At 34.1% G+C, this 22562-nt stretch overlaps 1 protein-coding gene across 9 annotated transcripts in view; it reads left to right on the top strand.

Moving 5' to 3' along the window:
• WASF1 (WASP family member 1) overlaps positions 1-22562 on the top strand; it is a 66003-nt gene that overhangs the window by 25946 nt on the left and 17495 nt on the right. For all 9 annotated transcript variants that reach the window (XM_019806376.2, XM_002925646.4, XM_034668974.1 and 6 more), the window contains one exon: positions 21667-21827. In XM_019806376.2, coding sequence (XP_019661935.1) covers positions 21695-21827 — 133 coding nt within the window. In that variant the 5' untranslated portion in view covers positions 21667-21694. The remainder of the gene's footprint in view (positions 1-21666; positions 21828-22562) is intronic.

The raw sequence follows: 22562 nt of genomic DNA, 5'->3' as shown, positions 1-22562 counted from the left end.
TGTACTCAGACTTTATCATGCATCCTAATGACCTGGGGATCTTGTTAAAAAGCAGATTCTGATCAGAAGCTCCAGGGTGGGACTAAAATTCTGTAGTTCTTGCCAGTTCCTAGGTGGTGTTAATGCTACTGATGCTGGTTTTAGGACGACACTTTGAATGAGCAATGCTATTAGAAGGTCTAAGCCAGAAGGAAGTAGTTAAAAAAAAAATATTGCCTTAAAGGAGACTTAAATGATGAGTTTTTAAAAAAATAAAACCTCCCTTGCTCTTTCCATCGTGTGAAGACACAGTAAGAATACAGCCATCTATAGATTAGGAAGGGGGCTCTCATCAGACATCTTGATCTTGGACAGCTTTGATCTCCTTTGATATTGGACTTTGCAGCCTCCAGAACTGTGAGAAATAAATTTCTGTTGTTTATAAGCCATCCAGTATATGGTATTCTGTTATAGCAGCTCAGATGGACTAAGACAGTAGTTGAGTAAGGAGATGGAGAGGAATCAGACATATCTTCTTGGTTCCTAATATTGCGAGAACCCTCTTATGACTTTTTGAAAATGGTAAATATACATAACAAAAGTTATCATTTTAACCATTTTGAAAGTGTACAGTTCCTTGACATTATGTACATTCACATTTTTTATGACTTAAATAGACTTTATTTTTTAGAACAGTTTTAGGTTTACAGCAAAATTGAGCACAAAGTACAGAGAATTCCCACATTCATCTTCAGGTCACACATGTACCTACTCCCCACTATCAACGTCTCAACATCCTGCACCCCAGTGGTACATTTGTTACGATCAATGAACCTATGCTGACATATTGTTATCACTCAAAGTCCATAATTTACTTTGAGTTTCACTCTTGGTGTTACATATTCTGTAGATTTTGACAAATGTATGATAACGTGTCCACCATTTTAGTATCCTAGAGAATGCCCTAAAAAATCCTCTGTGCTGGGCCTATTCATCTCTCCCTTCCTCCCTAACCCCTGACAACCGCTGATTTTTTACTGTCTCCATAGCTTTTCCTTTTTCAAAACATCATATAGTTGAAGTCATACATTATGTAGCCTTTTCAGATTGGCTTCTTTCTCTTAGTAATATGCATTTAGGATACCTCCATCTCTTTTCATGGCTTGATAGCTCATTTCTTTTTAGCATTAATATTCCATTGTTTGGATATACCAAACACTGTTTATCCACTCACCTGTTGAAGGACATTTTGGTTGCTTCCAAGTTTTGCAATTATGAATAAAGCTGCTATAAACATCTATGTGCAGGTTTTTGTGTGGACATAAGGTTTCAACTCATGGGTGTGATTGCTAGATTATATGGTCAGAGTTTGTTTAGTTTTGTAAGAAACTGCCAAACTGTCACCCAAAGTGGCTGTACCAGTGTGCGTCCTCACCAACAATGGGATTTCCTGTTGTTCCACATTCTTGTCAGCATTTGGATTTTGGATTTTGTCATTGTTTCAAATTTTGGCTGTTCTAATAGTTACGTAGTAGTAACTCATTTTAATTTGCAGTTCTCTAATGACTTACGATGTTTTGCATCTTTGTATATGTTTATTTGCCATCTTTGTATCTTTTTCTTTTTTTTAGCAAACTGTTTAGGTCTTTTGCCCAGTTTTTAACTAAGTTGTTCGTTTTCTTACTGTTGAGTTTTAAGAGTTCTCTGCGTATTTTGGATAACTGTCCTTTTCAGTGTTTTGTGAATATTTTCTCCCAGTCTATGGCTTGTCTTCTCATTTTCTTGACAGTGTCTTTCACAGAGCAGAAGTTTTTAATTTTGTACTGTCTAGCTTATTGTTTTTTATGGATCTGGTGTTACATCTAAAAAGTTTTTGCCAGGGGCGCCTGGGTAGCGCAGTCGTTGGGCGTCTGCCTTCGGCTCAGGGCGTGATCCCGGCGTTCTGGGTTCGAGTCCCACATCGGGCTCCTCCGCTGGGAGCCTGCTTCTTCCTCTCCCACTCCCCTGCTGTGTTCTCTCTCTCGCTGGCTGTCTCTCTGTCACATAAATAAAATAAAATCTTTAAAAAATAAATAAATAAAAATAAAAAGTTTTTGCCAAATTCCGGGCATCTAGATTTTCTTCTGTGTTATCTTCTAGGAGTTTTATGGTTTTGCATTTTACATTTAAGTCTGCAATCCATTTTGAGTTAATTTTTGTGAAGCGTATAAGGTCTTTGTCTAGGGGTGCCTGGGTGGCTCAGTCGGTTAAGCGTTTGCCTTTGGGTCAGGTTATGATCCCAGGGTCCTGGGATCAAGCCCTACATTGGGCTCCCTGCTGAGCCTGCTTCTGCCTCTCCTCCTGGCTTAAGCTCTCTCGCTATCTTTGTCTCTCTCTCTCAAATAAATAAAATATTTTTTTAAAAAAAAGGTCTGTGTTTAGTTTTTTATGTGGATGTTCCATTTAGTGAAAAGACTATTTTTGCTCTATTGTATTGCTTCTACTCCTTTGTCAAACATCATATGTTTATGTGAGTCTATTTCTGGGTTCTTTGTTCCACTGATCTGTTTGTCTGTTCTTTCATCAGTACCACACTATCTTGATTACTGTAGCTTTACAGTAAATTTTGAAGACAGATATATCAGTCCTCTAACTTTGTTCTCTTTCAATATTGCATTGGCTATTCTGGTTTTTTTGCCTTTCTCTGTAACCTTTAAAATCGATTTGTCAATAGCCATTAAATAAGGTGCTAAGATTTTGATTAGGATTGCACTGAAATCTATAGATGAAGTTGGGAAGAACTGACATTTGACAGCATTGAGTCTTCCTATCCATGAGCAGGAAATTTTTCTCCATTTATTTAGTTCTTTGATTTTTTTAAATCAGAATTTTGTAGTTTTCCTCCTACAGATCTTATGTGTATTTTGTTAGAATTATACCTAAGTATTTTGGGGTTTTGAGGGCTAATGTCAGTGTGCTTTTAATTTCAAATTTTAATTGCTTATTTTTGGTATATAGAAAAACAATTTGAGTCTTGTGTGTTAACCTTGTATCCTGGGACCTTGCTATAATTGCTTATTAGTTCTAGGAGGTTTTTATGTTGATTCTTTTGTATTTTCTATGTAGACAGTCATGTCATCTGTGAATAAAGACAGTTTTATTTCTTCCTTTTCGATCTGTATAATTTTTTTCTTTTTTGGTCTTAATTGCATTAGCTAAGACTTTCAGTAGAATGTGATGAGAGGGGACATCTTTTCCTTTGTTCTGATCTTGGCAGGAAAGCTTCTAGTTTCTCACCATTAAGTATGTGAGCTATAGGTTTTATGTAGATGTTCTTTGTCAAGTTGAGCAAGTTACCTTCTGTTTCTAGTTTGCTGAGTTTATCATGAATGGGTATTGGATTTTGTCAAAATTTTTTTCTGTATCTACTGATGTGATCATGTGATCTTTCTTCTTTAGCCAATAGATGTGATGGAATACATGACTTGATTTTTGAATATTGAATCAGCCTTTTGTAACTGGAATGAATCCCAGTTGGTTGTGGTGTATAGTTTTTTATACATTTTTGAATTCACTTTGCTAATTTTATTGAGGGTTTTTGCATCTCTGTTTATGAGAGATACTGGTCTGTAGTTTCCCTGAAATGTCATTTTCCTCTTTTTGTTTTAGTGTAATGCTGGCTTCACCAAGTTAGGGAGTATTCCCTGTATTTCTGTCTTTTATTTTATGACTTTTGAAGAAGAAATATGCTGTGTGCTTGGCATATCTTAGTTTATATATTGCTTGTCTTGAGAATACCGTACAATGAAAAAGCAAAAATGTGATTAGGTCAGAGTGGCCTCTCACAGAAGAGTAATCATGGAAAATCATGGAAAAAATTGGGGAAGTAGAGTAGAACTTATCTCCCTATGTTCTAGGACCTGTCCCTAAAAATAAAGAAGTTTTTTCATACACATCTAATCATTCTTGATGTGTTGACATCACTTTTACTCTTTAAAAACACTTTGAATTAGTTTTCTGAAATACACTCACGTACATTCCCAAAAATCACCTCAGATATGTCTATGAGACAGATAGAATTCTGAATTTCATCACTTATTTGTATTCTTTCAAAATTGCCTGACAATAAACTTTGGATTTATTAAGTTAAGTTGGTGGTAACCAAGTCCCTTTACTGCATGTTTTATTTTGGATCCCTTTTCTTTATTTGTTTATGTGTGTAAAAATATTAATTAATGGGGCCCCTGGGTGGCTCACTTGTTACACATCTGCCTTCGGCTCGGCGTGATCCCGGCATTCTGGGATCGAGCCCTGCATCAGGCTCCTCCGCTGGGAGCCTGCTTCTTCCTCTCCCACTCCCCCTGCTTGTGTTCCCTCTCTCACTGCCTGTCTCTCTCTCTCTGTCAAATAAATAAATAAATAAAATCTTTAAAAAATAAATTAATTGATGTCTTCCCATCTAGGCTAGGTTCTTGCTAAAATGCGTCCTTCCGTTGCGGTTAGGTTAAGGTTGTGCCGTGGTTCTTGCTGTCATATAGCCTGTTCATAGAAGATAAAGTAACATTGTTCATCATAGTAAATGAGAAATCTGAAATGCAGACATCTTTGTAATAATGCACTAAAAGCCATTAAATGTAATCTGTATGATGTTGTATTTTATTAGGCATACAAGCAACAGAATCAAAACAAAAAATATGAAAAATATGTTGGGGGGGAAGTAGAATTTATAAAGAAAGGACCTAAGTCTCTGCCTATCAACTCATCTTCCTTGCTATCATTCAACCAGTTTGTAGACTCCCATTTCCCTGAACATTTCTTCAGATACAGGAGAGGTCACAGCTTCTCCTGAAATTTACTTTTGGAAGTCAAAAAGATCCCTCTCATTTTTCACTTCAGAAGTACCCTTCACTCTTCTCCTGCCTCTTCCTCCCCACCCAGGTCCTTAAAACAAACTTATGTATATTACCCAAGGAAAAAAAATACGTGGCCACATGCAGCCTTGTATAAAATGCTCATAGTAACTTTATTTGCAATAACTCTAAACTGAAAATAATCCTAATGTCCATCAACAGATGAATAAACTATGATATATCCATACAATGAAATACTATTCAATAAAATGAATGAATTATTGATACATGGAACAACACTGATGAATCTCAAAATAATTAGGCTGAATGGAAAGAAGGCAGGCAAAAAAAATATGACTCCATTTTTGTAGAATTCTACAACAAACAACTCTATAGTGACAGAAAGCAAGTCAGTGGTCGCTTGTGGATATGGGTGGAGGGAGGGATTACCAAGGGACACAGAAAATTTAAGGGGTGACTGGTGATTTCAGTGTTAAACTGTGTTACAGTTGTTTTAAAACTGATCAAACTGTGCACTTTAAGTATGTGCAGTGTATTAGTTTTCTGTTGCTGCTTAACAAATTACCACAAATTTAGCAGATTAAAACAACTCCTGTTAATTATCTAACAGTTTCATAGGTCAGAAATCTGGGTGGACATGTCTGTTTCTCTGCTTAGGGTGTCACAAGGCTAAAATCAAGGTGTCAACTGAGTTATGTTCCTTTTTGGAGGCTTTGGGGAAACATCAGCTTATAAGCTTATTCAGGTTATTCCATTTCCTGCACTTACAGAATTCAGGTTCCTGTTTTATTCCTGGCTGTCAGCCAGAGGTTGTTCTTAGCTCCTAGAGGCCCCCCTCAGGTCATTTTCAAGTGGCCCCCTCTGTCTTCAAGCCAGCCATGGCTTGGAGAATCTCCCTCAGTCTTTGAATCTTTGACTTCCTCTTCTGCTATCAGCTGGAAAATACTCTGCTTTAAAGGGCTCATGTGTCTAGAGTAAGCCCACACATACAACCTCCCTACATTAAGTTAGCTGATGAACGGCTAGAATTACATCTTCAAAATCTCTCGTAACATGCAATATAACACAATCATAGAAGTAGCACTAGGGGCAGGAGATTTGGGGGCCATCTTAGAATTCTGCCTATTACGTGGTATACTGTGCCTCAGTTATACTTCAGTAAAGTTTATATTTTTTTCTTAAAAATTGGACAAAAGACTGAAAAGTAATAATAATGATAATAAATGCTTGCAAAGTGATAATTGTGAGACTCAAATAGAAGGTAGATTGATTATTCTCACTGATTTGATTCAGCATAGCATTTACATGTCCAAGTCAGGAAATAAAACTAAAATGTTAATATTTGTTTTCTTTCACCTGTTATGAGGGAAAACAGTAGAAAAGTGAGGATGTAACTAAGAATTGAACATGATAGAAAAGAGATGATTTTCACAAGTTCTTGACTCAAAATTGTGATTAATTTTGTGGCTTAATGTATGTAAATATTAATTTAATATTTTAAAATCTCTATTTTTTATTTAAATCTGTATAATAGATGATTTATGTAGCTGTGCATTTTGCTGATCCTGTTATTAGTTAAACCAATCATAGAATTCTTGAGTTTATAGAAATCTTACATTACAGAATGTAGGGTTAGTGTTTCTGTAACACGGAAGAGGTTTTATCTACTGATTATTTACTTTCTAGAAAAGATTCAATCAAGAATAATACATTTTAATATTTTATTATAATTATTATTTAATGGCCAAAGACTTTAGAAATTAAAATTTTTGATAGACTAGATGAAACTTCAGAATAAAATGTGATTAGTCTTGCCTGTGTCATCAAATTATTAGTGTATAGGTGCACCTGGGTGTCTCAGTTGGTGAGCATCTGACTCTTGGTTTCGGCTCAGGTCATGATCTCTTGGGTTGTAGGGTCGAGCCAAGTGTCAGGCTCCACATTCAGCAGGGAGTCTCCTTGAAGATTCCCTCCCCCAACTTGCCCACACTCTCTCTCTCACTCTTTAAATCTTAAAAAAATTATTAGTGTATAATACCAAGTGTTAGCAAGGATGTCATACAGCTGCAATTATCATAAATAGCTGGTGGGGGTATAAATTGGTTCAAGCATTTTGGAAAACCATTTAGCGATACTTACTAAAGCTATACATACGTATGTGTATATATACCACATATTATCCAGCGGTTTATTGCCTCATCCTTTCACATTCAGTCCAGAGGAAACAGTAAAATCTCTTTAAAATTCTCTAAAATCAAATGTTTGTGATCTTTTACTCCTTAAGAAGAATCATTTGTTCTTCATTGAATATCAAAAAGTTCAAAATCTTCAATTTGATTTAATTTTTTATCTTTTTTTCTACCTCTGTGTACCTTTCAAGCAAGTTTCCTTTTATTTCTTCCCTTGTGCCTGACTTAACGTATCTTGTCTCCTTACCATTTTATCCATCTTGGGCATCTAGTGCTGTGCAATAGAACTTTCTGCAGTAATGGTGTAATCTTCTGTAGCTGTGCTGTCAAATGTGGCAACCACAAGCCACATGTGGCTTTTGAGTACTTGAAGTGTAGCTAATATGACTGAAGAACTGATTTTTAAATTATTCATTTATTTTTTTTTAAGATTTTATTTATTTATTCGACAGAGATAGAGACAGCCAGCGAGAGAGGGAACACAAGCAGGGGGAGTGGGAGAGGAAGAAGCAGGCTCATAGCAGAGGAGCCTGATGTGGGGCTCGATCCCACAACGCCAGGATCATGCCCTGAGCCGAAGGCAGACGCTTAACTGCTGTGCCACCCCGGCGCCCCTATTCATTTAATTTTAATTTAGCTACATGGGGTTAGCAGTGAATGTATACAGCACAGGTCTGTTACCACTATTGTCTTCCTTAACCTCTTTAGCTTGTTTTGATTTCATTCTCTCTGGATACCTAATAATTTGTTTTATCCTACTTTTAAACCTTAGCCATCCATATGTTCATCTTTATTATTTTTAAGTTTTTGGCATATATCTTTGCTTCCTCATTATCTTTTAAGCTTTTGGGTGGTAAGGTATTTTACTTCTTTTATATCTGTTTTGCCACCTATATTTTGATCATCATACATAATCTGAAAGTATTTTTTTTTAAGATTTTATTTATTTATTTGTCAGAGCAAGAGAGAGAGGGCATGCACAAGCAGGGGGAGCAGCAGGCAGAGAGAAAAGCAGGCTCCCTGCTGAGCAAGGAGCCCGAAGCAGGACTCCATCCCAGGATCCTGGGATCATGACGTGAGCCGAAGGCAGGCGCTTAACCGACTGAGCCACCCAGGCATCCCTGAAAGTATTTGTTGAAGGAGGTAGTCATCTGGGAATTGAGGAACTTCAAAATACCACTGAAAATTTTTAGGGTATTGTGAAATTTAGGAGACTGATTTTTCAAGAATATAAGATAGATTTTTTAAAATATTAACAGATTAAGATTAGAACAGTAGATCAAAAATCTGGAAACCTAAAATCTAATCATAGCTCTGCTGTTAATTTTTTTAATAACTTAGACAAGTTTCTTAACTTTTTCAGGTCAATGTGCTCATCTACAAAAGTGAAAGATGAATTATTTGGCTTCTAGTATCTTTTCCAGTTTAAGAGTCTTAAAAATATCTGGGTTTTTCTGAATTGAAAACTTTTAACAGTGGGAATTAATGTTGGTACTAGTTTTATTTTGTATTTTAAAAAATGTTCAGGAAGAGAAAGTACACGTTGAAATGGCCAGGTTTGAAATGCCAAAACACTCCTCTGTGTAGTGAAATGCCAAGATAGAAAAATTATGTGAAGATCTCATGAGACTATGAGTGGGCAGGAAGATAGCAAATCAGCTTTTTTGTAGCAAACAGTAAACACAACTAAAGAAAAATAAAACTATATTCAAATGATTATTCATTCCAAGTAATTTGTTGCAAATCCAGGAATGAAATTTAGGAGAAAATGTCAACCTGTTACAATGAAGGAAGCAACTGAGCTGGAAGTCAGAGTAAGATGATTATCTCTCCAATGCCAGTAATTAGCTGTAGGACATTATGCGGTAAAGTTTGAAATTGTATTTACTTCTGCGTGCCATAGCATCATCTCGACACCTTTAGGACCATAGCATAAACCAGAGAATGCCCATATTCTTTTCGAAAGACCTAGAAATAATTCCATTATGTTTCATCTCACTGTTTTTCTGAGTCAGCTGGCAGAACTACAAGCTGCCTTTGTTTTCTGTTATCTTCTGAACTCACAATCTTATAGTGCTTTGAACAGTTCCCCATTTGACCCATTTCTCCATCTTTCCCAAATCCTTACACTGTACTCCAGAGAGCTTCTGCTTCTATGACTTGCAAACTTCCCTGTATATAGTTATTTTCCTCATCTTTTCCAGACTTAAACTTCAATCTCCTTGCCTTAACGGATAACTGGCTAGCCCCTAAAATTAGTTTCATCTGTACCCTCTTGTGTTGGGAGTGCTACGTATATTCATACATCCCATATATATAAACTTGGAAAAGACATGGGTCAGTATCTTCTTCGATATCACTTTTCCCACTTTAAAATGAGTCAGAGAGGGGCGCCTGGGTGGCTCAGTTGGTTGAGCGCCAATCTTGACTTCCACTCAGGTCATGATCTCAGGATTGTGAGATCGAACCCTGTGTGGGGCTCTGTGCTCAGTGCAGTCTGCTTGAGATTCTCTCTCTCCTTTCCCCCTCTCTCCACGTGCCCAGTCCCTCTTTCTCTCTAAATAAATAAATGAATAAATAAATCTTTAAAAAATGAATCAAACAGTACTGTCAGTTCTCTTAGCAATTAATGTTGGTGAGAAATTATATTAGTAATATTTATTATGCACTTACTGTGTAACAGGGATTCCCCCCCAGCTTTCTTGAGATGTAATTAACATATAACAACATGATAATTTGATACACATATATTGTGAAATGATTACCAGTAACACACCCATCACTTCACGTAATTACCATTTTTTGCTGTGAGCACATGTAAGATCTACTCTCTTAGCAATTTTTAAGTATATAATACAAGATTGTTAACTATAGTCACCATGCTGTACATTACATTCCCAGAACTTATTTGTCTTATAGCTGGTAGTTTATACCTTTTGACCAACATTTCCCCATTTCTCCCAACCCCCAGCCCCTAGCAAGCACCATTCTGCTCTCAGTTTTCTATGAGTTCAGCTTTTTTTATTTTTATTTTTTTTTTAGTTCAGCTTTTTTAGATTTCACATATAAGTGAGATCATACTGTATTTGTCTTTCTCTGTCTGACTTATTTTACTTAGCATAGTGCCCTCAGGGTTCATCCATGTTGTCATAGGTGGCAAGATGTCATTTTTTATGGCTGAATAAAATTTCATTATATATATTTACCACAAATTCTTTATTCATTCATCCCCCGATGGCCACTTTGGTTGTTTCCATGTCTTGGCTATTGTGAATAATGCTGCAGTGAACATAGGGGTGCAGATATTTCTTCAAAATAGTGATTGCATTTTTTGGGATATATACCCAGAAGTGAGATTACTGAATCATAACGGTAATTCTATTTTTAATTTTTTTTTGAGCAACTTCCATATTGGTTCTCATAGTGGCTGTGCCAGTTTATAATCCCACCAACAATGCACAAGGTTTCCCTTTTCTCCTCATCCTCACCAGCACTTGCTATCTCTTGTATTTTGATAATAGCCATTCAAACATGTGTGAGGTGATACCTCATTATGGTTTTGATCTGCATTTCCCTGAAGATTAGTGATGTTGAGCATCTTTGCATGTACCCATTGGCCATTTGTACATTGTCTTTAGAAAAATGTCTGTGTATTCATTCCTCTGCCTGTTTTTTAATTGGATTGTTAGCAGTTTATGCTACTGAGTTGTGTAAGTTCCTTGTATATTTTGGATAGTAACCCCTTATCAGATAAATGGTTTGCAAATATTTTTTCCATTCCATAGGTTATCTCTTCATTTTGTTGATTTTTTTTTTCTTTTTCTGTGCAGAAGTGTTTTAGTTTGTTCTAGTCACACTTGTTTATTTTTGCTTTTGTTGCTTGTGCTCATGGTATCATATTCATAAAATCATTGCCAAGACCGATGTTAAGGAAATTTTTTCCTATGTTTTCTTCTGAGTTTTATGATTTGGGTTCTTACATTTAAATCTTTAATACATTTTGAGTTAATTTTTGTGAGTTGTGTGAGATAGGGGTCCACTTTCATTCTTTTGCACGTGAATATCCAATTTTCCCAGCACTATTTATTGAAAGTACTATCTTTTCTCCATTGAGGATTCTTGGCACCCTTATCAAATATTAATTGACCATGTATGCATTGGTTTATTTCTTGTCTCTCACTTCTGTTGACCTGTGTGTTTATTTTTATGCCAGTACGATACTGTTTTAATTATTATAGCTTTCTAGTGGTGTTTAAAATCAGTAAGTGTGATGCTTCTCCCTCAAGATTGCTTTGGCTCTTGGGGTCTTTTGTGGCTTCATACAAATTTCAGCATTGCTTTTTCTATTTCTGTGAAGATGCCATTAGAATTTTGATAGGGATTGCATTGAATCTATAGTTTCCATTTATTTGTGTCGTCTTTAGTTTCTCTCATCAGTGTCTTATGGTTTTCATCATACAGATCTTTCATTTCCATGGTTAAATTTATTCCTAAGAATTTTATTTTTGATTCTATTGTAAATAGGGTTGTTCCCTTTATTTCTTTCACACATGGTTTGTTGTTCCTCTATAGAAATACAACTGATTTTTTTGTTTATTAATTTTATATTCTGCAACTTTACTGAAATTGTCAGTTCTAACAGTGTGTTTGGGTAGTCTTTGAGGTTTTCTAGTTATAATAGTCATCCTCATATAGCTACCGTGTTACTTCTTTTTTTCCAATTTAGATGCTCCTTTTCTTTCGTTTCCTTTCGTTTCCTGTCCTGTCCTGTCCTTTTCTCTGGCTAGGACTTCCAGTACTACATTGAATAGAAGTGGTAAGAGTGGGTACCCTTGTGTTGTTCCGGATCTTAGAGGAAAGCTTTTAGCTTTTCACTGTTGAATGTTAAAATAATTGTGGTCTTGTCATATATGGTCCTGAATACATTGAGGTGTTTCTTTTATAGCCAATTTTTTTGACAGCTTTATCATGAAAGCATGTTGAATTTTGTCACATGTTTTTTCTGTATCTATTGAGATGTTATTTACCCTTCATTTTGTGAATGTGGTGTATCATATTTCCTGATTTGCATATGTTCAAATCCATGCATCTCAGGGATAAATCCATTTGACTGTGGTATATAATCCTTTTAAAGTGCTGTTGAATTTAGTTTGCTAGTATTCTGAAAATTTTTGTGTCTGTATTCATTGGGGATTGGCCTGAAGTTTTCTTGTAGTCTCTATCTTTGGTCAGCGTAATGCTGGTCTCATAAAATAAGTTTGGGAGTATTCTTTACTCTTCAATATTTGAGAAGAGTTTAAGGATTGGCTTTAATTCTTCTTTAAATGTTTGGTAGATATCACCAGTGAAACCATCTGGTCCTGGGCTTTTCTTTGTTGGGAGGTTTTTGATTACTGATTTGATCTCCTTACTCATTATTGGTCTGTTTGGATTTTCTATTTCTTCCTAATAATGTCATAGTTTGTATGTTTCCAGGAATTTATCCATTTTTTCTAGGTTACCTAATTTGTTGGTGTATAATTGTTCATAGTAGCTGCATATGAGCCTTTGTATTTCTGGTGTCAATTGTGATGTCTCCTCTTTCAGTTACGATTTTGTTTATGTCAGTCTTCTCTTTTTTTTTTTTTTCTTGGTTGGTCTAGCTAAAGGTTTGTCAGTTTATCTTTTCAAAAACCAACTCTTAATTTCATTGTTTTTTTCCTATTGTCTTTCTCTATTTCATTTATTTCCGCTCTAAGCTTTATTATTTTCTTCCTTCTCCTAACTTTGGACTTAGCATGTTCTTTCTTAAATTCTTTGAAGTGTAAATTAAGGTTGTTTATTTGAAATAAGAGATCTCATAGAGCTGAAAAAGTGTTAAAATATTCCCATGTGTGATAAAATGAAAATGGAATAATTTTATTGGAAGCAATTTGGAAATAAATGTTCAAGAGTCTTAAATTTTTCATACTCCAAGAAAATAACCAGAACTTGTATAAAGAGTTATATAATGTAACTTTATCAAGTATTATTTATTATAACAAAAATTGGGAAGTAACCAAAATGTCGAGTTTGGAGAATGTCAAATAAATTATGGTATATTTTACAGAGTATAATGTGTTTAGAAAGTCCACATGTTTGTGAGGATGTGGAAATATAAATTTATACAAAGATTTTGGAAGATTTTCAAAAATTTTGAAGAAAATGCCAACAGTTTGATATCAACAGATGATCTCCTAGCAATTGAATAGATATTCTTGTACAGATTGGATTTGCTAAGATTGAAAGACGTCAAAGAAGATTCTGTCTAACTAGCCTATACTTTGATGGAGCTGTTAACTAATATAAGAAAGAGCTAGGTTTTTGCTGGGGAAAAATAATGAAAAATAATGACTTCAGTTGGGGTTCTTATTTTGAGGTTTTATTCATGGGGATATCTAGAAAGAGATAAATAGTATGGAAATATGTATGTGGAGATAAACAAGGAAAACATGAAAAAAAGATGGGAGGGAGTAAAATTTTCCATATTTTGGCATAAATCAGGTATAGAAGGAGTCTGTTGGTAGGCTTCTTATCATCTATGATACACAACTGATGACTTTCCTACTTTTTAAAAATATGTGTTCATCTGTTTTGGTTTGTGAAAGAATCATTTTGTTTCTCCTCTTATGTGAAATTTTATTCAGTCCCTGAATAGTGAATTGTTAGAATGGTTTTTTAAAGTGCATGTTGTATAAATACATCTTAATATGAAAGAAGCAATAGAGTGATAAAACGCATGTACACAAATAGCTTCTGTTCCTAACCCTACTTCTTGAACAACTCATTGCACCTCCTTGAGTGATGTCTTTGGCTTGGCCTAGGATGATTCTCAGCCTGGACATATATTTGGATGTTTGTGTTTTCTATGTGAATTTTAAAATTTAAAAAATTCTTTATTTAAAATTTTTTGAGTGTAGTTGACACAATGCTACATTAGTTTCAGGTGTACAACATAGTGATTCAGTATCTCATACATTATGCTAACCTCACCACAAGTGTAGTTACCATCTGTCAATATACAAGGCTATTAAAATATCATTGACTATATTCCCTATGCTGTGCCTTTTATTTTCATGACTTATTCATTCCGTAACTGGAAGCTTGTATCTCCCACTTCTCTTCACCCATTTTATCCCCCATTCCTCTTCCCTTAGGCAATCTTCAGTTCTCTGTATTTATAGGTCTGATTCTGCTTTTTGTTTGTTTATTCATTTGTTTTGTTTTAAAAATTCTTAACTTTGAAAGGACTTAATGAAAGTATATTCTGAGTCATTTAGATGTCTACCTTATAATGAGTCCTGGGAAGTAATTTTAGTATCTTTGTTTATGATTATGTTTGGCATAACTTTGGTGGCAGATAGTGCAACTTTGTTTCAGTCTAAAGGTGATATTACAGGGACACACTTGCACCTAAATGTTGTGTTTGAACATAGTAAAGCCAATAGTGTCAGTTCAGTAACAAATGAATAAAATTTCACAGTAGTTCAAATAAAGGAAAGCTGTTGTATAGCAGGATAGGCATGAACAAAATAAAGAAGATTTTTGGAGCAGTCAGTACAAGATTCATATAGCAAGCAGTGATTGATTTAAAGCAAAGTGACCTTGGTCATATTTAATACTGTTAGTTTGAATTTTATTGGCTTTGTATTTTTGTATTTAATTTAACTTAATTTAATTTTTTTAAAGATTTTATTTATTTATTTATTTGACAGAGATAGACACAGCCAGCGAGAGAGGGAACACAAGCAGGGGGAGTGGGAGAGGAGGAAGCAGGCTCACAGCGGAGGAGCCTGATGTGGGGCTTGATCCCATAACGCCGGGATCACGCCCTGAGCCGAAGGCAGACGCTTAACCACTATGCCACCCAGGCGCCCCTTTGTATTTAATTTTAAATCTGTTTTGGCTTTAGGGGTGCCTGGGTGGCTCAGGTGGTTGAGCGGCCAGCTCTGGATTTCTGCTCAGGTCAGGATCTCAGGGTCCTGGGATTGAGTCCTGCATCTGGTTCTGCACTCAACAGGTACTCTGCTTGAGGATTCTCTCTCCCTTTTCCATCCACCGCCCCACCCCTGGCTCGTGTTCTCTCTCTCTCTCAAATAAATAAATAAATCTTTAAAAAATATATAAACTAAAAAATTTCAAAAATAAATCTATTTTGGCTTTATAGTTGTAAAATGTTTATGCTTATAAATCTTTATATATCTGTTCTTGTATTTGTATACTGCTAAGTAACATTATATTCAAAATAATTTAAGGGATCTGGGTATTTTTTTCTCCTTCAAAAAGCACTAATAAGTTATTAAATTTTTAGTGTGCAAACATCACAAGTTTTCCTATACCGTATGCCACTTCACTGTTAGCCTTAAGATACTTGAGGTATTTTTAAATCCTCATTTGAGTGGTAAATTCCAACAAAAGAGAAAAATGGAATTTGCCCCATAATGAATATACAGTTCCACAGAATAGTGTGGCTGTTGCCATTGTCAGTGATCACCATTGGTTTTTAGGACACATGAAAGAAAGGTACAGTTAAACATTAGAGAAATTGAGTTTTTCATAATCCAGATACACATTTTTTGCCCTCCTGTCCCCTACAGAAAGATGACTGGACACTTCATTTGGATAGAGACATTGGAAGGTGAAATGCTAAGATATTGTGTTCACTCTGGCCCTCTAGTCTAGAAGTCAAGTAAACTCAAGTTATAGGGAGGGTACAGAGAATGGGACAATGTAGGGGAACAAAGGAGTTAGGTGAAACAAGATTTCTCCTGTGGGGCTAAAATAGGTAAAGTAGGCACAAGTCTTATAGGAGAATAATGAAATATAAGGAAACAAAAAAGAAAGCCACTAAATACTCTTTCATCTTCTTGATTAGTTTGGCTTTAAAAGCTGTCATTCTTCCACAGTGTTCTACTCTAAGTAACATTAAGTTACTCTCTCTGTGATCTCAGTTACCTGGTATCACAGGTACTTATTACTACTGTTGGTCATAAATCTCTTCCTAATCCCATAGATTTCATGGATAAGAATAATATATTGATATAATAGATCTGCTTCAGAAATAACTTTTAGTTTTTGGCTGACCACAGAAAGCTTCTTATGTCAGGAATTTGGACCTCACCCGTATATCTAATCCATTGTCAGCCTTATTGATTCTACCTTCAGTATATATCTTGAATGGACATGCTTCTATATGTTCAAATGACTACCATCTCAGTCACCTGAACTATTTCAGTCATCTTCTAATTAAATCTTCTAATTTAGTCCACCTGTATTTATTCTGCCATTGCCCCCCGACCCCACCAAGTCTGCGCAGAGCAATTAGAATGAATGGCCATTTCTGATCTTGGTACTCTTTTGCTTAAAATTCTTGAATACTTCCCCATTAGAATCAAATTGAAAATCTTCCACATGAACTTCAAGGTCCTACTTGACTTGACCCCTGATGACTCTTAGTGTCTGCTCACTGTACTCTTATCTATTGGACTGCTATCATACCATGTGGGTGAATCAAGCCCCTTCCCCGTTCAGGGCCTTTGCACATGATACACCTTCTAAGTTAGAATGAAAACACACACACACACACACACACACACACACACACACGCTCCAACTCTCCCAACCTAGCTAGGTAACTCCTACTAATCCTGTTGGTCTCAAATATTATTTCCTTAAGGAAATCGATTTATTTATAGTGCCTAGTACTTCATCACACTTAGCATAAATATAATTAAATATTTGATTCTAGCTAATCCATGGAGATTGGTTTGGCTCACCCCTTTAACACTTAGCACAGTGCTTGAGTCTTTGGTGTTCAATAGATGAATGACTAGATGACTGGATGGATATCAGTGTATCCGTAGTGTAATTTTTCATATAAAATATAACCTATTTGATAGGTAATTATTATTTTTAGAAGTATTACTTTTTAATAGTATAAAGAATACTTGATCTTGTTTTTCATATAGTTTAATCTGCATTTGTGGTTTACATACCTCAAATTTCAAATTAACACCTTTAAACCACTGAAAATAACTTTGGAGCAATATTAAAATTGTATAATGATTTGTCAAGTAAGTTTCCGTGGTGGTTGTATTAATTTAAAAGAAATACATATTGTCTTTGAAAATGACTTGGAATCACATAATTACTACCATCTAGTGAATCTTATTACTAATTTGACTGTCCTTAATCTCAATTCTACCCGATAGGTGTTTAATACTATTTATTATTTCATTAGCCTCTAATTTTCTTCTTGAGTCTAACAGTGATGTCCGTAATGAATTGCAGAGTGTGTAGCTTATTTCTTCATTTCTTTTCAACCTTCATCTATCGAAATTTAATACAATTGTTATTGTGACTTGAGATGAAAGATATAATTACCTATTTGTTTTTGGTAAAGGGTAGCACTGTTTTTAGGGCAAATTCTTTAATAGGGCCAGAGCATCTCAAAGCAATCAAATAAATAAAGGTGTTCAGCATGATTAATAGTTCTTTAATCCTATGAGTGCCTAATTTGGATTTGCCATATCTTTGTGTGTAGAATTTTAGAGATTTATGATTAATGAGTAATTTTGAAATTTACCTTATAATAAAAGGGAGATTTGTTATTTTTATATATTCCTACTGCTGTTTTATGCAAATTTATGTTGTTTCACTGGTAAGTTCAGTTACTTTCTATTTCAGTTTATTTATAATATTAAGACAGTTTGGGCTATATACATTATAGATTTTGGGGGAAGGTAAGTTATAAAAATTCTGTTCTTGATACATTTTAAACATCTTTTTAAATATTTTAAATTATATCACTTTATTTAAAGACCTATGGTTTTACATAATTGAAATAAGTATTTTTAATTAGATTTGTTCTATTTGTTAACATGAACACTTCATGCATTCTTATTTCAAAAATGTTTTATACTTTAATCCCTTGTGTCTGTCAGATTTATAAAGTATTTCATCATTTGCATAGAAGTTTTTTGGGAAAACTATTTCTGCAAAGAACATATCTCCATTTAAACGTTCTTGTGCTCAAATTATTTAATTGTCCTGTTATACATAATTAAGTATTAGCTTCTAATCTTAGGGAAGTAGGACGTTTCTTAAAAATCACTGGCTCCCTTAAAAATTCTTAAAGTATTTAAAATACTGAAATTTGTTTTTATTCGAATAGTTATTTTATTTTAACCTGTTCTATTAAGTCACAGTATAATCCTTTAGTCTGAATAGTGTTAGGAAAATTGAAAATTTTATTTCTATAATTTAACAAAATTTTCCTTATTTAATATTTGTGTCATTTTATAAATACAGAAATACCCTTAATTGATCATAGATTAGTTGTTTCATTGATGTATGAGTGTAAGGAATTAATCACTTGTCATCAATGACATAATAGAATACTCTTAATTCTTACATTCTTTATGTAACCCATAAGGCAATTATTTAATTAACTTATGGCAATTTTTTTAAAGGAACTATTTATTTGTCTTGCAGTTGTTACTAAAGCAATCCTTTAAACATTTTAAATAAATTTTACAGACCATTTTTGAATTCTGAAAATGAGAATTTAGATAACTTATTTTTCTGATTTCTAAAGACATAAAATTACTGTGATATCTGATCTTGCATTATTTTAACACTTTACATATTGCTTTATACTTTTAGATAGATATATAGTCTCAATTTGGGTCAACAAAAGCATTCTAAAATAACTTAAAGAACATATTGATATTAATAATAGCCACCAAAATATAATTTTAATATAGAATTCTATTAAACATGTTGCTATGGTTAGATTTTAGTAGTTTCATTTTCCTTACTCTTCTTGTAAGAAGGTTTTTAATATACTAGCTTAATAAACATGATTCCTGGGCTTAGTCGTTTAAGCATTTGACTCTTGATTTTGGCTCAGGTCATGATCTCAGGGTCCTGAGATTGAGCCTGGCATCGTGCTCTGCACTCAGGGCAGAGTGTGCTTCTCCCTTTCCCTCTGCTCCTTCCCCTGCTCACATTCTCTCTCTGTCTCTCAAATAAATAGACAAATGGAATCTTTTAAAAAATAAATGAGTAAACATGATGCCTTTAGCAGTATTGTAGCTAATTTTGTTTTCAATTTTAACATTCATATTAGGATTTAAAATTAAACCCATAAGAAATGTTCTTTGAATTAAGAAACAGATTTATTGAAATTTTAGCTGAATTATTTTATCTTAAGAAATAATTTAAAAATCTTTAGGGTATGTAGACTTTAGTTTGCATTCTCTCAATCTCTTGATGTTTGCTTCAGTAATTGGGAGTTTAATTGCTAAGAACCCAGGAAAATAGATGTTTTAGCAAACAATTACTTTTATAACCACTTGGGTTATATAATAGTTGGCAAATTGTTGTTTGCTATATTTAGTTATGACCTAAGAAAATAGATTAACAGTTTTCATGATTAGTTTTTTTATGTTTTAGCACAATATACTTTAGCTTTTTTATTAAATAAAAAGTTTTCACCCTTAAATAGGCAAATTAGTCAAAGGTGGATCAAAAGATGTTCAAATATGTTATTGGCGCTTTCTGTGCAGTATTTTTTTTTATTGTTTTTAAAGAGAAAATGTATCATTTGCAGTATTTTAAAAAATACTGAAATAAATTTGATTTTAGTTTTGCTTGCTAATTAAATTATACCTTTTAGCATTTCGGATTTTTTTCACCCTTTCCCAGTATGACAAAGGATCCTACATTAGTGTTGTTTAAACAGAAATGAGGCACTTTTCTCAGGATTTAGGAGATGAAGTTGTTAAGCTTTATTTTACTTGTGCCACCAAGATTTTGATAGTGGAGTTAAATAAGTGACCATTAAAATCACCAAGGAATAAGAGAAAAAATAATAAAAAGAATCTGATACTGAAACTGAAGTAATGGATGAGGAAGAGAGTTTTTCTCTACAAAATGCTTTTAATTTTACCTAACGGCACTATTCTAATCACAACAAAAGCTGTCCATCCTTTTTTGAGATTAGGGTAATATTTTGAAACAACTTTCTTCATAACCATTATTTATCACTGGGTGAGTACAGGCAGTCCTTACTTTGCATGGTAGTGTGGGACCAAAAAAATGAGCATACAAAATAAAACTACACATAACGATCTTAATCAGTGGGAAAAATTACAGTTGTTCTATGATCTTTAAGAAATGTTGTCAAGATGTTAAAAAAACTCTCTTATGTTGGTTATAAATGTATATAGAGAAATGAAAAAAATAGTAAAGCAATATTAATTTAATACAATGTACTATAAAACATTAAAAACAATTAGAATTGAAGTGTTTTATTTCTTTGTAAAAAAATTATCAAGAGTAGCTTGAACAGTGCTTTGCCATCTCCTTGTATAAATTAGAATAGTAGATCTAGCCAGAGTGAGCATCTTTTCTGTGCCTTGCAAATTGTCCATTTGGATCAGCTTCCCACATTTTATTTTTGCATTTTTAATGTCAGGAAATATCTCCAAGAGTTTCTTTAATGTGAAGTTTTTTGCTTGCATCACCTCCTCAGGGACATCTTCTTTTTTGTTTCAACCACTTATTTATGTCAGTAAGTGTACCTTTGCTAAATTCTTCTGATAGCGGATCTAGAGTCTCTCAAACAGTGATAATGGCAACATTTCAACAATTGGCTGTTTCTTCTATTACTCCATTTACATTTGAATTCAGTTTTACTTCCAGCTTTATCATTTTTCATTTCTTTGCTGTACTTTTATCTTTGTTGTCCAGTTCCCTCTTTTAGTTACCCGTTTTGTAAAATTTCAGATGGGTTTAGGAGGCAGGAAGGTAACACAGCTACATGCTTTGCTGTCTTTAGATAAACGAATTGAATGTGACCAGTCACCAACCAATTTTGGGGATGGAAGTGATCAGTCACTGATCATGATATACATCTCTTATTAACATAGTCCTTTGTATACTGAAGTGCTAACAAGGAAATTTGTATTTATGCAGTTGTAGTTAATACAGTGTGGTAAGTGAAACTGAAACCGTGTTGTTGAAAACTGGTATTATTGAAGTAAACCTGTGGTAGCTGAAATTTGTGCAGATGTGAGACCTGGGAAGTAAGAGCTGCCTATAATTGGAAGAAAGTTGAACTACTTGATCAATTAAAGATATGGTCGGTGTTGATAAGATTGAAGATGTAGGACTGCTTGGACTATTTGATCTCTGAGCCATTGAACGCCTGATACATTTTATGTGGAAATGTAAATTTGATCCTGTTCTTCCAGCTTCTTTAATTCTCTTAAGCGCTTCCTTAGAGAAGACCTTTCACACCATTTCTCAAAAAAAGGAACAAAACAAAACCAAAAAAAACCTAGTTGTAGTAAATAAAACCTGGTTTTAGGAGAATAATACTGATTTATGAGTTCATTATGAAGCAACTGACATTGAAAGTTGTTTTTTTAAATTTTTATATAATGTTGAAATTCTAATTGAAGAAGAAAGGTGGTTAATAAATAAGTTTTGATTCATTTAGTCAGTGACTCCATTTTTATTGTCTTTGTACTAGCAAATATTTTATTATTAAATGTGAAAGATGAGGTCTTTCTCTGTGTTGGGTGCAACTGAATGATATTAATTTATTGTTTGATTTCCTACAGGTGAACTGGCACAGAGGTTGATCTCAAGATGCCATTAGTGAAAAGAAACATTGACCCTAGGCACTTGTGCCACACAGCACTGCCTAGAGGCATTAAGAATGAACTAGAATGTGTAACCAATATTTCCTTGGCAAATATAATTAGACAACTAAGTAGCCTAAGTAAGTATTTTTATGTCAATGAAAAATATTTCTTGCAAACCAGAATGTTACGCTTTAGAGTATGAGTATTAAGAAGATGTTCTTATGATTAATTTTGGGGGGTGTTTGGTGAGAAGAATACAAAGTTATCTTGAAAAATGTAGCCGTTTGAAATAAAATTAATGACTTTTAGAATAACTTCTTCTCTGCGTGTTTCCTCTGGGAAATAAGGACAATTTTAGGAATAGGATCACATGATGGACAAGAATTACTGAAATCGTTTTTTTAAAATATGATTTGATCTATGAAAGGTAGTGCCAGGGTTGTACTTTTGCTTGCTTATCATCACTGTTACTTTTTTGGAGGCTTTATTTATTCACTGGTATCTCTCTCTTTACATGTATTTTATTAGCCTGAGGAAATATTTTTATATTATCAAATATCTAAAATTAAAAGGTGTGAGGTAGTCACTGCTTAGAGAATTAGGTTAGTCAGGTGAGTTGTTTAAAGGACATTAGGAGTATGACGTGCAGCGTGCTGTGAAAATAGCAAGGAAACCTGGTCTCTCACAGACGAAAGGCAAGCAGGTTGGCCAGATAGTAAAGGCCAATGGAAGGGACAGGTAGGGGAGGAGACAGGCAAATGTGTCCCCATGATAAGACTGCAGAACAGAACTGCTAAGTTAAGGAATTAAGTAAATTATTCTAAATTTAAAATCTAGAAAATTTAAAAAATAACTCCAATCTTTTAAATTGA

The sequence above is a fragment of the Ailuropoda melanoleuca genome, chromosome 10, assembly GCF_002007445.2.
Source record: "Ailuropoda melanoleuca isolate Jingjing chromosome 10, ASM200744v2, whole genome shotgun sequence".
In the NCBI taxonomy this organism is placed as follows: Eukaryota; Metazoa; Chordata; class Mammalia; order Carnivora; family Ursidae; genus Ailuropoda; species Ailuropoda melanoleuca.
Note: the sequence above shows the minus strand (reverse complement) of the source record. Positions and strands in the feature narration are given on the sequence as shown.